General features: G+C 36.7%; 1 protein-coding gene across 1 annotated transcript in view; it reads right to left on the bottom strand.

Annotated features, from left to right (window-relative positions):
• The window catches only part of GNAQ (G protein subunit alpha q), a 321,612-nt gene that overhangs the window by 67,614 nt on the left and 236,014 nt on the right, over positions 1-17,984 (bottom strand). The window contains exon 5 of the mRNA XM_069576299.1: positions 16,973-17,102. Coding sequence (XP_069432400.1) covers positions 16,973-17,102 — 130 coding nt within the window. The remainder of the gene's footprint in view (positions 1-16,972; positions 17,103-17,984) is intronic.

Raw genomic sequence — 17,984 nt, 5'->3', positions numbered from 1 at the left:
GTCAATTAAGGATAAATAGATGAAGATATATATACTACACTAATACTAATCAAATTAAAGCTGAACTAGCTATATTAATTCGGAGAAGGCAATGGCCCCCCACTCTAGTACTCTTGCCTGGAAAATCCCATGGACAGAGGCGCCTGGTGGGCTGCAGTCCATGGGGTCGCTAAGAGTCGGACACGGCTGAGTGCCTTCACTTTCACTTTTCCCTTTCATGCACTGGAGAAGGAAACAGCAACCCACTCCAGTGTTCTTGCCTGGAGAATCCCAGGGACGGGGGAGCCTGGCTGGCTGCCGTCTCTGGGGTCGCAGAGTTGAACACGACTAAAGCGACTTAGCAGCAGCAGCAGCTATATTAATTTCAGACAGAGCAGACTTCAGAGAAGGATAGTTATCAGGAATAAAGAAGGACATTACATAAAGGGCTTAATTCTCCAAGAAGACATAACAATACTTTAATGTAAGTGAAAGTGAAACTGAAGTCGCTTAGTCCTGTCCAACTCTTTGCAATCCCATGGACTGTAGCCTACCAGGCTTCTCCGTCCACAGGATTTTCTAGGCAAGGGTACTGAAGTGGGTTGCCATTTCCTTCTCCAGGGGATCTTCCTGACCCAGGAATTGAACCGGGGTCTCCCTCACTGCAGGCAGAGGCTTTACCCTCTGAGCCACCAGGGAAGCCCCACTTTAATGTAAACCTGCACTTAAAATTAGAGTGTCACAATATATGAAGTAAAAACTGATATAACAACATCCTTCTATCATAAACAGACAGATTCAGCAGGCAAAAAATCAGGACATAGCTGAACTCAACAGCGCTATCAATCAACTGAATATAACTGACAGCTATTGCTGACTTCATTCAAAAATAGCAGACTAGAAATTCTACTCAAACTCACACTCAACATTAATAAGACAGACCACATTTTGGGTCATAAAACATACCTTAATATATATAAGAAATGACACAATGTATGCTCTCAGACCACAAGAGCATTAGACTAGAAATCAACAGCAGAAACATGACTGGAAAATCCGAAAATATGTAGAGGTTAAAAAACACACAAAAGGGGAAAAAGAAATTTTAAGATAAATTTTATAATATTTTTAACTAAATAAAAAAATTATCACACTTGGGGGAAATTTATAGCATTGAATGCAAATATTAGAAAAGAGGAAAGATCATAAGAGATTAGATAGAAGAAAGATCAATTATTTATGGTTCCACCTTAGAAAACTAGAAAAAAGGAGAAAATCAAATCCATAGTACGCAGACAAAAATAAACAATAAATATCAGAGCAGAAGTCAATGACACTGAAATCAGGAAATTATCTAGTTGTTCTCCACAAAGTGAATCATTGAAAAGATTACATTAGATCATTAATAATAATAATAATAAATAAATAAAATTAGTACACTTTTAGCCAGGTTAACTCAGGAAAAAAAGAGAAGATACAAATTACTGATATCATAAATGAAAGAAGGGACATTATTACAGATCTTAAGCACATTAAAAGGATAATAAAAGAATATTATAATTTCCATAAATTTGATAATCTTCATGAAATGGATCAATTTGTTGAAAGATACAATCTGCCAAAACAAGAAGAAACAGACAATCTAAATATCCAGTAAAGAAACTGAATCAACAGTTAATAATCTTCCAAACCAGAAAACAAAGCCCAGATGGCTTCATTAGTGAATTTTACCAAATATTTAAGGGAGAAGTTATGCCAGTTATCTGTAATCCCTTCCAGAAGACAGAAGCAGAAGGAATACTTTCTAACTTATTCCATGAAACCACATTACTCAAATAGCAAAAGCAAAGACATTAAAAGAAAACTATAGACCAGTATCTCTCATGAACTTAAGATGCAAATATCCTCAACAAACATTAACAAATCAAATGCAACAATGTATGAAAAGAATTGTACACACCATGTCCAATGGGATTTATTCCATGTAGGAAAGGATAGTTCAATACCTTAAAATCAATTAATGAAATTCATCACATCAATGGGCTAAAAAAGAAAAATCACATGATCCTATTGATTGATGAAGAAAAAGCATTTGATAATATCCAACACTCATTCATGATAAAAATTCTCAGGAAAACTGGAAATAAAAAGGAACTTCTTTGACTTGATAGAGAACATCTAAAAAAATCCTACAGCTAACCTCATGCTTAATGGTGAGAAACTAGAAGCTTTCTGGCTCAGACCAGAATCAAAGCAAGAATGTCCTCTCTCACCAATACTTTTCAACACTGTAATGGAAGGCCAGCTTAATGTAGTAAGACAAGACAAGGAAATAAAGGTATATAATTTGGGAAGAAATAAAGATTTTGTTTGTCATAGATGACATGATCATTATACAGCATCATTTACATTAGCAGAAAAAAATGAAATACATAGGTGTAAATCTAACACAACATGTACAAGATCTAAATGAAAAGAACTACAAATTTTGATGAAAAAAATCAAAGAACTAAATAAATGGAGAGCTATTTCATGTTCCCAGACAGAAAGACTCAGTAACACCACGATATCAGTTTTTCCTTACTGATCTACAGATCCAACAACATTTCAATCAAAATCACAGCTAGTTACTTTATAGATATCAACAAACTGAGTCTAGGTTTATATGGATTAATAAAAGTCCCAGAATGGACAACACAATATTGAAGAAGAATAAAGCTAGAAGACTGACAACTACCTGACTTCAAGACTTACTATAAAGGTGTCATAATCAAGATAATATCGGTGAAAGAACAGACAAACAGAAAATCCATAAACAGACCCACATAATTATAGGCAACTGATATTTGACAAAAGAACAAAGGCAATAAAATGGAGAAAAGATAGTCTTTATAAAACAAGTGTTGCTGGAATGACTGGACATCCATTCATTTTAAAAAAAGGACTCTAAGCCTAGATCTTTCACAAAAATTAACTAAAAATTGATCGTAAACCTGAAAGTAAAATGCAAAACTATGAAAACATAGGATAAAATCTAGATGACTTTGGTATTGCAATGATGTTTTAAGCTATAACACCAAAGGCACAGTTTATGAAAGAAATAATTGATAAACTAGACTATGTTAAGATTAAAGACTACTCTGCAAAAAACAATGTAAAAATAATAAGAAAAACTACAGACTGGGAGAAAATATATGCAAAAGATGTAAAGGATAAAGAGCATTATCCAGAATATACAAAGAACACTTAAAATTTAATAGTAAGAAAACTAACATGAGAAAAAAAAAAATGGGCCAAATATCTAAACAAACAATTCACCAACAGATGACAAGCAAGCTTATGAAAAGATGCTCCATATCATAGGCCATTAGGAAATGCTAATTAAAGAAATATCTCTACATGCTCATTAAAATGGCCCAACTCTGGAACACTGCCAACATCCAGTGTTGGGGAGGATGTGGAGCAACAGTTTTCATAAAATGCTCCTGGAGATGCAAAATGGTATTGCAGTTTTGGAAGACAGTTTGGTAGTTTTTAAGTTTTTTTTAACAAAACAACATACTCTTATCATATGATCCAGTAAATTGCACTCACTTGTATTTACACAAAGGAGATGTGAACACTTAGGTTCACACAAAAACCTGGACATGGATGTTGATAGCAGCCTTATTCATAACTGCCAAAACTTGGAAGCAACTAAGATGTCCTTCTGCAGGTGAATAGATTAACACACTATAGTACATCCAGACAATGGAACGGTATTCAGAACTAAAAGGAAGCCATAAAAACACATAGAGGAACCTTAAATGCATTTTACTAAGTAATAGGAGCCAATATGACAAGTCTACGTACTGTATAATCCCAACTACATGACATTTACTGAAGACGGTGAAAAGAACAGTAGCTGCTGGCGAGCAGGCGGGAGAGAGAGAGGAAGGATGAAGAGGCAGAGCACAGAGGGTTTGAGACTAGTAAAACTGTTCTGTGTGATACCACAATGGTGAATACATGTCATTGTATCAATACATTTTTCAAAATCCATAGGCTATACAAAAGAAAGAGGGAATCCTGAAGCAAACTATGGACTTTGAGTGATAATCAAGTTTCAACGTAGGTTCACTGATTGTAACAAATGTACCATGTAACAAACTCCTTGCTAGAGGATGAAGATAATGGGAGAAGCTACTCATGAGTGGGGAAAATAGCTGTACTGTTTTCTCAATTTTTCTGTGGACCTAAAGCTGCTCTAAAAGAAACCCCAGTGTTTTTATATATAAAAAATAATTATACAAGAGTGATTTTGTCCAATTCAATCAAAATACTAAAATCCACTGATGTGTATACTTTAAAAGAGCAAATGTGATATTTTATGAATTAAATTTTAATAGGATGTTTAAGCGGTTCAATGGCTCAGCTGTATTCAATTCTTGGTGACTCCATGGACTGTAGCCTGCCAGGCTCCTCTCTCTGTGGAACTCTCCAGGCGAGAATACTGGCATGGGTAGCCATTCCCTTCTCCAGGGGATCTTCCTGACCCCGGGATCAAATCCAGGTCTCCTGCATTGCAGGCAGATTCTTTACCATCTGAGCCACGAGGGAAGCCCCTTAATCTTTTCTACTACTTTGCAATAGACTCTTTTCTACTTCCTATATGGCTGGACTCTGCTTCTGACATACTCTTTCCCTCCCAAATGAGTCACCAGCTTAACAAATCTCTCTCATGTGTATAGTCTGCCCATTGCTGCCCTCACCCCGATGCTGCCACCAACTGGCTTACTACTGCTCAGTCCCCACCTCTTATAAAAAAAAAACTGAGCGTCTTTGGTAGACTCACCTAGGCTGAAAGAAAGGACACTAGCACTTCTGGTTTGCTCTTGCATAGCTGCTTTATTTCAGCAAAGAGCATTTCTGTCATCTTCTTGATGACAATAAGGATAAATCAACAGGAAAAATAAAAATTCCACTTATAATGTACATAATAACAAAGTCTCAAACATAAAAGTGTGGAATTAAAAAAATAGACAAGCTTATGACCAAAGTGGGATATTAGGGGAAAGGAAAAAAAGTAAGTTGGGGGAGAGGAATATACGTATTATTTTTCAGATGGCTTTATTTTCTCATCCCCAAAGTGAGAGGGCATTTTTTCTCTTTTTTTCCCTTCTTTTCAGGGATTCATTTCTGTATACTTTTATGAGTCAACCAAGCTATACAAAATATATTTTTAATAATACAAGACTGTGTATTATATATCAAATTACCTTACAGTGTAATTTTTACTTTATACATATATTTTCATTTACCTAAAAGAAATATATAGTTTATCTTAAAACAAAAGTTTAATTTATATTAAATTATTTAAATTTTCTCCAGTGTTCCCAAATTACATAAATGGGTAGTTACTATGCAAATTATTTTAATATCAAAGAAAAATCACAAGCGAGTGGTTATTTATGTTTATAACATTAAAATGCTGGTGTTAATATTAGCATTTAATTTTAAAATGAATTTAGAATTATAAAAAGGTCTGTACAGTCAAAGTTATGGTTTTTCCAATAGTCATGTATGGATGTGAGAGTTGGACCATAAAGAAGGCCGAACACTGAAGAACTGATGCTTTCAAACTGTGGTGCTGGAGAAGACTCTTGAGAGTTCCCTTGGACAGCAAGGGGTCAAACCAGTCAACCCTGAATATTCACTGGAAGGACTGATACTGAAGCTGAAGCTCCAATACTTTGGCCACCTGATGCAAAGAGTCGACTCACTGGAAAAGACCCTGATGTTGGGAAATACTGAGGGCAGGAGGATAAAAGGGTGACAGAGGATGGGACGGCATCACCGACTCAATGGACATGAGTGTACGCAAACTCCGGGAGATGAAGAGAAGGACAGGGAAGCCTGGGGTACTGCAGTCCATGGGGTCCCAGAGTAGGACATGAATAAGTGAATGAACAACAACATAGAATCAAAAAATAAAGGTGGAACTGTACAGGCAGCATTCAAAAAACAAAAAAATTACAGCAAATGTCATGTTAAGAAGTCCATTTCCAAAATATACATGCTATGCACTATAACTGGGAGGAAAGATTCCTTATGGAGGATACGTAAAGGAAAAATTTAAAAGACCAATAGAATGAACCACACTAAAACACATTATTTAAGGACATAAAAAAGCAAGTCAATGAGTAGCAGAAGTTACTTGCAATACAGATAACTTACAAAGAACTTGCATCAACAATATAAAAAGAAAAAAAAGAATATAAGAAGAACTCTATGTTAATGTTTTTCCAAAAAGGCAGATCAATATAAAACTGGCAACAGAAATGAATAGGCTCTTCAAAAAGAGAACATACAATGGTAAAGAAATATACAAAGAACTCAAACTCATTATAATCAGGGAAATGTAAACTGATACCACAAAGAGATGCTGCTGCTGCTGCTGCTGCTGCTAAGTCGCTTCAGTCGTGCCCGACTCTGTGCGCCCCCATAGACGGCAGCCCACCAGGCTCCCCCATCCCTGGGATTCTCCAGGCAAGAACACTGGAGTGGGTTGCCATTTCCTTCTCCAACTATACACCTAATATAATGACTATAGTTTAAAAGTTGACAATATATATCTAAGCTGGCAAGGATACTGATCAACTGGAACACACATCTACTGCTGTTTTCAAAGTTCAAACTGGTAGCCTAAGGGGGTTGAATGGTGACCCCCTCAAAAGGTACGTCCATGCTGTATCCCTTAGAACCTGTGAAGGCAACCTGATTTGGAAAAAGAGTCTGTGACTATAATGAAGTTAAGGATCTTGAGATCACTTCGGATTATCTACTAGGCCCTAAACCCAATGACAAGAGTCCTTATAAGACAGCAGAGAAGACACAGACATAGAAGAGAAGGCCATGTGAAGACAGGCAGAGACAGGATGAGAAAAAGAAGGGATTTTTCCCCTATAGCCTTCAGAGGGATTTCAGCCTGCTGATACATTGACTTTAGACTTCTAACCTCCAGAATTATGAGCTAGTAAATGTCTCTGGTTGTAATCCACCAAATCTATGGTGATTTGTTACAGCAGCCCTAGGAAATGAATACAGGCAGTATCTAGTACAGTTGAACATATACATTCCTTGTGAATGATCAATTCTACTTCTATCCAAGAGACAATGAGCCATATATAAGACAAAAATATGAGAAGAACATTCGTATTACCATTATTTGCAACAGTCCCAAAGAGAAAACCACTTAGATATCCATCAAAAATAGGACGGAAAGATAAACTGTGATATATTCATTCAACTGAATAATATACAGTAATCAAAATAAAAAACTGCAGCTACGTACAACATGGATTTATCTAATAAACTTATTCTGAACACAAGAAGGTAACACAAAAGAATTTACCTTCATGTATATGAAGTTCAAAATAGGTAAAATTAATCTACAATGTTAGAAGTCAAAATAGTACCCTGGGAAAGTGGGGATGGAATGGTTTTAACATACATAATGTTAGAACTTTGCACTGCAAAATAAGAAATCACAATTTCAAGCACATATGGAACATTTATAAAAATTGGCCACTTCAATGACAAAAGCGCATTCTAAACAATAAATGGTGAGCTATACAAATGTCACATTTATGGATGGTGATATTTAATAAAGTTGAGAAACAAACCTCAAATTTACCTATACGTTTATTAAAGTCCCAATCAAATTTGTGTTTTGGAATTTGATAGGCTGATCTTAAAATTCAAGTGAAAGACTAAAAGACCAAGAATACCCAAGAAAATTCTGAAGAACGAGATAGTTAGATTTGATGCTCTAGATATATAAACTAGTGATTTTATAACTTTTATATTGCTACAGGAGTAGTAAATAGATCAAGTAGAGGGCCCAGGGGAAGACTCAGGCCTGTAATAAAACCTGACGCACATCTCCTATGTCACTAATATCAGTGCGAAGGAGGACCATTGAAAGAGCTGACAAAAACAAAAACGAAAAACATCTGCTTAACGTCCTTGGAGAGCTACAAGTGAAGAAATACAGGTCAGGATTTGGGGAGTGACAAATCTGGAGCAATGAGCCCAGGTTTGGGGGCTACTTTCCCAAGGAGTTATTTGCTGATTCTGGAGATGGCAGCTGAGAGACTTCAAGGGATGAGGCTCAGTGAACCATCAGGGATCTTGCAGGCTATGCACTAGGAGTGAGGGTATATCCAATGAGAGAGGCCCGTGCATGCACTACAGCTCAGGTCTACAGCCACCAAAAGGGCTAACAGGACAACATCAAGGGTTGGCAAAGATGGGAAGCGACAGACTTTCAGGCATGGCTGGTGGGGCTGTAAATTGGTTCATTCACTTTGGAAAATACTTTTGCCTTACCTACTGAAGTTGAAGATATGTATTCCCTAGCTGCCTTCAATTCTACTCCTAGGTAGATAGGCAACAGAAATGTAAACCAAGGTACACAAAGACTTTTATAGGAATAGTCACAGTAGCATGATTTGTAATGTTCCCCTACTGGAAACACACAAAAAGTCTATGCTTCGTAGAATGGATAAACAATTTGTGGTATTTTTAGGCAACAGAGTACTATTTGGCAATGTATTGATAAATGAATGAGCTATATAAAATATACATACCTTACAAAGATAACACTGAACAAAAGCCAGATATCAAGGTTTATACAAATAGCATTCCATCTGTATAAAGGTCAAAGAGCACACTATTTGATTCCTTCTGTATAAAAGTTAAACACTAGTAAAAACTGTAGTATTCAGTGATACATATTAAAGCATTAAAACTAAAGAGAAGAGCAAAGAAGACATGAGAGAACAGTGGTGACCTGCTGGGGGAGAGGCACTAGCAGGGCTGTGGTGGTCTTGCAAAAAGCAATGGTCTATTTCTTGGACACACAGATGCTTTGTGATAAACCAATATGCACTACATTTTAAAAATTTTTTGTGTACTTTTCTTTACATATATGTGTATCTTTCAATAATCAAAAAGGTAAGAAAACATCAGTGGATATGGATGATGGATTTTATCATCCCATAAGGGACACTGGATCAACTGAACAGAAATATGGCAAGAGTATATCAAATATTTACTTCCCATCACACACAAAAATCAACTGGAGGTGTATTAAAAACCTAGGAAAAGCAAAAATCTTTTTAAGTTTTACTAGAAAATATGGGATATATCATCATATTCTATGAGATAAACTTAATTCCTGTAACATGAAGTCTAAATACACAGCTTGTATTTATCGTATTCTATGGGATAAATCATCATATTCTATGGGATACAGTTAATTCCTGAAGAAAATACAATAATATGATCAGTAAAAGCAAAGGGTGAGTTGACCATATTATGATTAAAACTCTTCTCTAAGATAAAGTGAAAAGACAAACCACACATGGAGAATTTTACAGTCTCCTGTAATCGGAGAAGGCACTGGCACCCCACTCCAGTACTCTCACCTGGAAAATCCCATGGACGGAGGAGCCTGGTGGGCTGAGCCCATGGGGTCACAAAGAGTTGGACACAACTCAGCGACTTCACTTTCACCTTTCACTTTCATGCATGGAGAAGGAAATGGCAACCCACTCCAGTGTTCTTGCCTGGAGAGTCCCAGGGACGGGGGAGCCTGGTAGGCTGCCGTCTATGGGGTCGCACAGTCAGACACAACTGAAGTGACTTAGCAGCAGCAATATCACTGAAATAGTTTATAAAAACAAAGGTAAACAAAATCTACTTTCCTGACCATTCTTTGTTTTATTCTTATATCAAGCTGTGTATTTAGACTTCATATTACTGGCCTGTCACAAACTTTGATGTTACAACACTGACTTACACTGAGATAAACTGGCCTTAGGAATTCTGATATTTGGTTTCCTAGAAGAGTATTATTACAGATACAATTTACGACCTCCTGCAGCATCTCTGTACAAACAAACTTGCTGGAACAGTCACTTGGAGGGCTCTGTACCAGGAGAAACTTTATTTTTTTAAATAGACAAAGTGAACCCTGTAACAGACTATGATTATTTCCTTTTTTTTTTTTTTTATTTTTATTTTTTCCTTTTAAAGGACAGAAATGGTATGGACCTAACAGAAGCAAAAGATATTAAGAAGAGGTGGCAAGAATACATGGAAGAACTGTACAAAAAAGATCTTCACGACCCAGATAGTCATGATGATGTGATCACTAATCTAGAGCCAGACATCTTGGAATGTGAAGTCAAGTGGGCCTTAGAAAGCATCACTACGAACAAAGCTAGTGGAGGTGATGGAATTCCAGTGGAGCTGCTTCAAATCCTGAAAGATGATGCTGTGAAAGTGCTTCACTCAATATGCCAGCAAATTTGGAAAACTCAGCAGTGGCCACAGGACAGGAAAAGGTCAGTTTTCATTCCAATTCCAAAGAAAGGCAATGCAAAAGAATGCTCAAACTACTGCACAATTGCACTCATCTCACATGCTAGTAAAGTAATGCACAAAATTCTCCAAGCCAGGCTTCAGCAATACGTGAACCGTGAATTCCCTGATGTTCAAGCTGGTTTTAGAAAAGGCAGAGGAACCAGAGATCAAATTGCCAATATCCGCTGGATCATGGAAAAAGCAAGAGAGTTCCAGAAGAACATCTATTTCTGCTTTATTGACTATGCCAAAGCCTTTGACTGTGTGGATCACAATATACTGTGGAAAATTCTGAAAGACATGGGAATACCAGACCACCTCACCTGCCTCTTGAGAAATCTGTATGCAGGTCAGGAAGCAACAGTTAGAACTGGACATGGAACAACAGACTGGTTCCAAATAGGAAAAAGAGTACGTCAAGGCTGTATATTGTCACCCTGCTTATTTAACTCATATGCAGAGTACATCATGAGAAACGCTGGACTGGAAGAAACACAAGCTGGAATCAAGACTGCAGGAAGAAATATCAATAACCTCAGATATGCAGATGACACCACCCTTATGGCAGAAAGTGAAGAGGAACTAAAAAGCCTCTTGATGAAAGTGAAAGACGAGAGTGAAAAAGTTGGCTTAAAGCTCAACATTCAGAAAACAAAGATCATGGCATCCGGTCCCATCACTTCATGGGAAATAGATGGGGAAACAGTGGAAACAGTGTCAGACTTTATTTTGGGGGGCTCCAAAATCACTGCAGATGGTGACTGCAGCCATGAAATTAAAAGACGCTTACTCCTTGAAAGAAAAGTTATGACCAACCTAGATAGCATATTCAAAAGCAGAGACATTACTTTGCCGACTAAGGTCCATCTAGTCAAGGCTATGGTTTTTCCTGTGGTCATGTATGGATGTGAGAGTTGGACTGTGAAGAAGGCTGAGCACCGAAGAATTGATACTTTTGAACTGTGGTGTTGGAGGAGACTCTTGAGAGTCCCTTGGACTGGAAGGAGATCCAACCAGTCCATTCTAAAGGAGATCAACCCTGGGATTTCTTTGGAAGGAATGATGCTAAAGCTGAAGCTCTAGTACTTTGGCCACCTCATGCGAAGAGTTGACTCATTGGAAAAGACTGATGCTGGGAGGGATTGGGGGCAGGAGGAGAAGGGGACAACCGAGGATGAGATGGCTGGATGGCATCACGGACTCGATGGACATGAGTCTGAGTGAACTCCGGGAGTTGCTGATGGACAGGGAGGCCTGGCGTGCTGCGATTCATGGGGTCGCAAAGAGTTGGACATGACTGAGCGACTGAACTGAACTGACTGATTGGTTACTAAGAGACACTTGCGGAGAAGGTGATGGCATCCACTCCAGTATTCTTGCCTGGAAAATCCCATGGACGGAGGAGCCTGGTGGGCTGCAGTCCATGGGGTCGCTAACAGTCGGGCACAACTGAGTAACTTCACTTTCACGCACTGGAGAAGCAAATGGCAACCCACTCCAGTATTCTTGCCTGGAGATTCCCAGGGACAGAAGAGCCTAGTAGGCTGTCATCTATGGGGTCGCACAGAATCAGACATGACTGAAGCGACTTAGCAGCAGCAGCAGCAGCAAGGGACACTTGACTAAATCTATGGACTACCGCTGGAAAGGTACCTAATTGTGTGGTTTTATTTCAATTCTTAATCTCTTTCCAATCCTTACTGTCTTTTCAACCAGATTTTTTAGGTGATTTATTTCAATCCTACTGTGTGTATGTGATTATGTACACACACACAAGCACATATACACACACAGAGAGGCATATAACGTTAATATAAAGGAAAAATCTTATAGATATTTATTATATTAAAGTTTATAATTTCTGTTGATCAAAAGATATCATTAAGAGAATAAATGGCAAGCTACAGAGTAGAATAAGACGTTGGAAATATGCATAACAAAAGGCTCAAATCCAAGAATATAAGCAACTTCCACAAATTAGTGAAAAAAAAAAAAAGATAATTGAAAAGAAAAATGAACACAGTTGGTAGACAGCAGAGCTAAAGTTCCAATCTGATGTCTTACTTTATTTTACTTAAAAAAATTATCATTTTACTTATTTGTAATGCTATCACCTAGCAACAGTGACAATCACTGTTTACACTTTGGTCTTGGTAGAAAATCTTCTATTTCCTTTCTTTTTTCAGGGGAACGGGTGGATGCTAATAACCTTCTCTATATAACACTTATATATGCAATTTGTTGCAATTACAGAAATCAGATTATACCAAATACAGTATTTTACAATATTTTCCATATAATTAATAAAAAACTATTTCAGAGATTATACTAATACATGTTCCATGTAAAGTCTTTAAAAGATCTGCAATATACATCCACACAAAAAGTATCCCTGTGTATCTACTTTCCCACACCCTTACCAGCACCAAGTGCAGGCCTCTGGTTCAGACTCATAAATGGTGGTCAGAACACTTCCTCCTGGCTTCCTTCAAGCATTGAGAACAAAGAAATTAAGAAGGAGCAAAATAATGAACAAACAGAAATGCCAGGGAATGAAAAGGGTGTGTGATGGAGTTTAGAAAAGAAACAAGTGGCTGAAAGTGAACAAAGGAATGAGGAAATGGGAAAGGGGTTAATTTTTTTTTTTTAAGTAGGACATCTTTCAGGAATATTCCTAGTAATCAGGCCATGACTCAGAGATAACTATACTAATGACTGAGGAGCAAGATGTAGTTTCTGACTTCATAATTTGATTGAGAGTGGATAAAGGAGGGCTAGACTGAGGTGACTTAGCAGCAGCAGAACCAATCCCACCAAGATTGGATACCTTAACTTAAGCTTTAACTTTTGGAGTTTGGGTTTCTTCTCCTCAATTTTTAGTCAGTTTCCTCTCGCCAGAGCTGAATTTTATCTGAGAAAAATTCCCAAACTTCACTTGGAGTTTTTGGAGTAGAACAAAGCATGTGCTTCACACTTTCAAAGAAAATGTTCAGGCTTTGGTTGCAGTTGAATAATTTCAAAATGGCTTCATTTAAAGACTTCATATAAATATGAAAAAATTTATGAACAAAAATTTAATCTATAAAGTAAGCTGAGAGCAGAAGAATTGATGCTTTCGAACTGTGGTGTTGGAGAAGACTCTTGAGAGTCCCTTGGACTGCAAGGAGGTCCAATCAGTCCATCCTAAAGATCAGTCCTGAGTGCTCATCGGAAGGACTGATGTTAAAGATGAAACTCCAATACTTTGGCCACCTGATGCAAAGAGCTGACTCATTGGAAAAGGCCCTGATGCTGGGAAAGATTGAGGGCAGGAGAAGCAGGGGACAACAGAGGATGAGATGGTTGGATGGTATTACCGACTTTTGATGGACAGGGAGGCCTGGAGTGCTGTGGTCCATGGGGTTGCAAAGTGTTGGACACGACTGAGCGACTGAACTGAACCGGGAAGCATACACTCAAAAAAGAAGTGTTGGAGAAAAAGAGTCTGAGCTTTTGTGATTCTATAAAAAGCTTGGTCTGTAAGACAGTCCCTGAGTCAGTATCTGAGAAACAACAACGTTTTAGTGCTCAGATATTCACATAACAGAGAACTACCAAAACAGGATTAAAAGATGGAATTTGGATACACACTGATGACCTGAACTATGTTATGCAAATGCTTTATTGTGTTTCTTCGGCTTTAAGGGACACTGAAATAATTAATGTACATGTGAAAGGATTACAGCAGAATAGCTGGCTCCATGCTGGTATGCTATCACAGGGAAACCAAGACAGCAAAAGGAATATGGAAATCAACACAGCTCTACAGCCCTGATTATGCTCACCCACTGTTTGCCCACATATTTCCTTGTTTGGAGAAAAAAAAAATAAAGAAATTAATTCCCCAAACTCTTAGAAGACAGAATCTAGACAGACAAAAGCATATCTACATAAAAATTCTGAGGACTAATACATAAAGTTTTAAAATATTAAAAGCCAAAGCAATAACCTAAAATAAAATACGTCCTTTAACTGCTTTTGCTAGTGGTCTGCAATGCATTTTCCACAGTTCCCCAAGATAAAAAGGCAACTGTCAGCATCCATTCCCACGTTTTTCTCATGAATATATATCAAGGGAAGTACAACAAAGTCTGCTTTGGATTAGAGTTATGAACATCAGATTTCAAAAGAACAAAATGTTTTAGGAGTTTATTCCAGCTTTGTCTCACCAAACCCTAAAAATGTGGGGAAAGTAGAATTCTATAGTTCTGAGTTTTCTTAAAGATTTTAGAAAGTAGAGAGGCAATGACATTTTCATATATTATTCTAATTGGAAAATAAAAAAGAATAATGGACTACATCCCGACATTTAAAAATACTTTTGATAGTGTTTCCCAATTACCAACAGTGATGACTATGGATAACATGGATGAAGAAATTAATGAGCAGTATTATTTTTTCTTATTATGTTTAAGACCATCTCCAGTACTACCAATCAGACTTGACTTGATGTTTGAGAAAAGAACATCATAAAATTACAAGGTAGGCTTAAAAATTATGCACAAGTGATAAAGGAGTCCTAATGAATAGTAATAGATTTATTATTTTAATTTGCAGCATAAGACATCACCACAGGAATCAAGAAACTGATACATTTTTAGATGTACATTAAATACTTATATATTGAATGGCAAATTACTGTGGAAACTTTCATTCTTTGGAAACTTTAACTGGATTTATGTGCTAGAATTAGCTGATGAGTTGCAAGTTTTGAAGTGGTAAACTCATTAGCATTAAAATCACAAAATATATTTCTTTATAAATATAATGCATTTATCTTATATAAAATATGTATTGGTAAACATTTTTTCTTCTAGCTATATGTAAATAGTGACAAAAGAAATTAAATTATGCATGCTTCTTATATCTTCTCTGTAGTTGAAAACATCTTAAAATTTTATTTCACTGGACAGCAAATTAAAGAAGAGAAATGATGACCTTTATAACCAAGGACTTTTTCCTCTCCTACTCTCTATACTGACAAAAGCATCTTTCTTTTTATGAGGTCCCTTAGGCCAGTGTCAATTTTTTCCCCCCATTTCTGTATCTCTTTAGATACCCTGGTATCAAGCACAGAGTAGAATGAGCCCTCAAAATATTTTCTGTCTTGATTCAACATTCAAATAAGTGAAAAATGTTGTCGTATTCTCCCCAAATATGCAATGTCTTTAAAATATTATATCCAAAGATTATGGAATAACAAACAGCTATAAAAATAAAAATACATACTGAGATATCATAGCTAAAATTCTGATGGCAACTGCTTAACTCAAAAGTGTGATAATTCTCATATATCTTATACTTTGTAGGCACTTGGTGTTACAGAAGGCAAATGGTGATTAAACCTCATTATTAAAAAGGAGTCCCTTAAATAACAAGATATATATGGAAAAAAAAAAAAGAACTTCTTTGGTTCAAAAGCCATATACTTGTAACCCAGGAAACATTCAAAATGTATGAATAGGTAACTTATCTCCATATGGGATATTTGTTCATCAACTTTTTATCAATCCTATATACAAAAGAAATACTAAAGAGGATTGGGTCTGTATTTTAATGGAAATACTAACACCTGAAGAAAAATAAAATATTTAAAAGGACCAAGAAGCCAGAATTCTTGTATACCCCAAAAATGTACAAAATGAGAAGTACATTTTAATATGCCAGATCTTATTTTAATCAGCTATTGGGGATTTCCCACGTCCTTCTCTTTATTTTCTACCCTATTAGGATGATATTTAACATCTGCTACTGGCATGTCAGTCTGCAAACTCTGCCTCTAGCAGGAAAACAATGGTGTCTTCTCCATTTCTCCAATACACACACCGCACTCCAGATCAAAGTCACTGCTTTATAGGGCCCTTAATTATTCCCCACAATCAACTCTGACTCATGATGGCGCCTTTATCATCCTAAAAATCCTTATTTATACTTGTTAGAATCTTATGCAATAGGGAGATGACAACCCTGAATCAGCTCTCCAGACAGGCATAACAAGGATGCTTTTTCATTCACTCAGTGCTTAGAAGAGATTAAGTTATGCAATAGCCTCCAGAATTCTGTAAGAGCAGAGAGGCCACATCACCAGGACACTTCTTGGCTCCAGAACAAACTGATTTAGAGCCCAGCTGCAAAATCACTCACATTTGCCAAGAGAGATTTTGAGTATTCTTTGGGACCCACCCCTCACACAAACAATGATTCAAACAAAATCAAAACAAAACAAAACAGGCTGACTCACTCCAACACTCTTAGCTCCATCCTGTAGGAAGAAGGCTATAAAATAACTAGCCTAGGGATTTCCTGGTTATTTTCATTTTCAGAGCCTCTGTCTAGTGTAAAAAGTATCAAACGGGGTCTAATTAGACCTGAACACACAGACCTGCTCAAATATCTTATTGTTCTGAGTGGTACAACAGGGTTATTTAAAAAATTCTCAAATCAGTAGTTAAGAAAGCAATGAAGTCAGTTTACCCCAAGCCCCATCAGTTACTTGTATCAGATATTAAAATGATAATCCATTGCCTGTTCACAGAGCACTCACCTCATTGTCTGACTCCACGAGAACTTGATCATATTCACTAAGCGCTACTAGGAACATGATAGAGGTGACGTTTTCAAAGCAGTGTATCCATTTTCTTCTCTCTGACCTCTGGCCCCCTACATCGACCATTCTGCAAGGTTAATAACATCCATATTAATGGCACATAAAGAAAAGCATCAATATAGCTTTACTTATAAACGTAAGAAATGTACTTTCTGAAGAGAATGGTCACCAAAGTCAATTCAATTAATATTTATTGACCATCTACTAATTTTCTTTTACCCAAAATCAAAGTCAAGACATTCCACATAATAAATCATTGCAGTTATTAAAAGATTACCTGGCATGTATGAAAATTATGACTTTGTAAAAAAAAAAAAAAAAAGAAAAGAAATCCTGTGCTAAGCCAAGCAAAAAGGGTATTTTATTTGACCAAGCACAGAAGAGTCAGAAACAAAATGAGTTTTATTTGTGTTCACCTCTAATGGCAAATACTGTCTTCAGTTTCTTTCCCTATAAAATGAGAATGAAGATCTTCATGCATTTCTCAAGGAAGCTAGAAATGTTACCCAGAAGCTAGAAGTATTACCCAGAAAGAATAGCAGTAGTGAAGGAGAAAGTAATAAATTTTCATTCTGTTTTCCTATGTAAATTTAGGCTAGGTTAATCAAATGCATTTAAAAGATGTAAGATGCCATACATTTCAACATGAGTGTGTAAATATTCAAGTAAATACAAACACAACCCCACTGATCTTCAAGCGTTTGAGGCTGTTTTTTCTTCCAATATTGACAATGATTTGTATAATCATGCCGATAGCATGGTGCAATAAGCCTTATGCACAAATCAACTTGCTATGCTGCTAGAAGTCATGAGTATAGAATTAAAATGCTGCAAGAAGCCACCATATGAATTATTTCAAGAATTTGTTTTTTACACATCAACTCTGTGCTAACTCGTTGCTCAGGAACTGACATCAATTAACTTGAATGCTAATGTCCACATGAAAATA

This window comes from Ovis canadensis, chromosome 2 (genome assembly GCF_042477335.2).
Source record: "Ovis canadensis isolate MfBH-ARS-UI-01 breed Bighorn chromosome 2, ARS-UI_OviCan_v2, whole genome shotgun sequence".
In the NCBI taxonomy this organism is placed as follows: Eukaryota; Metazoa; Chordata; class Mammalia; order Artiodactyla; family Bovidae; genus Ovis; species Ovis canadensis.
This window is presented reverse-complemented; position numbering and strand designations above follow the sequence as displayed.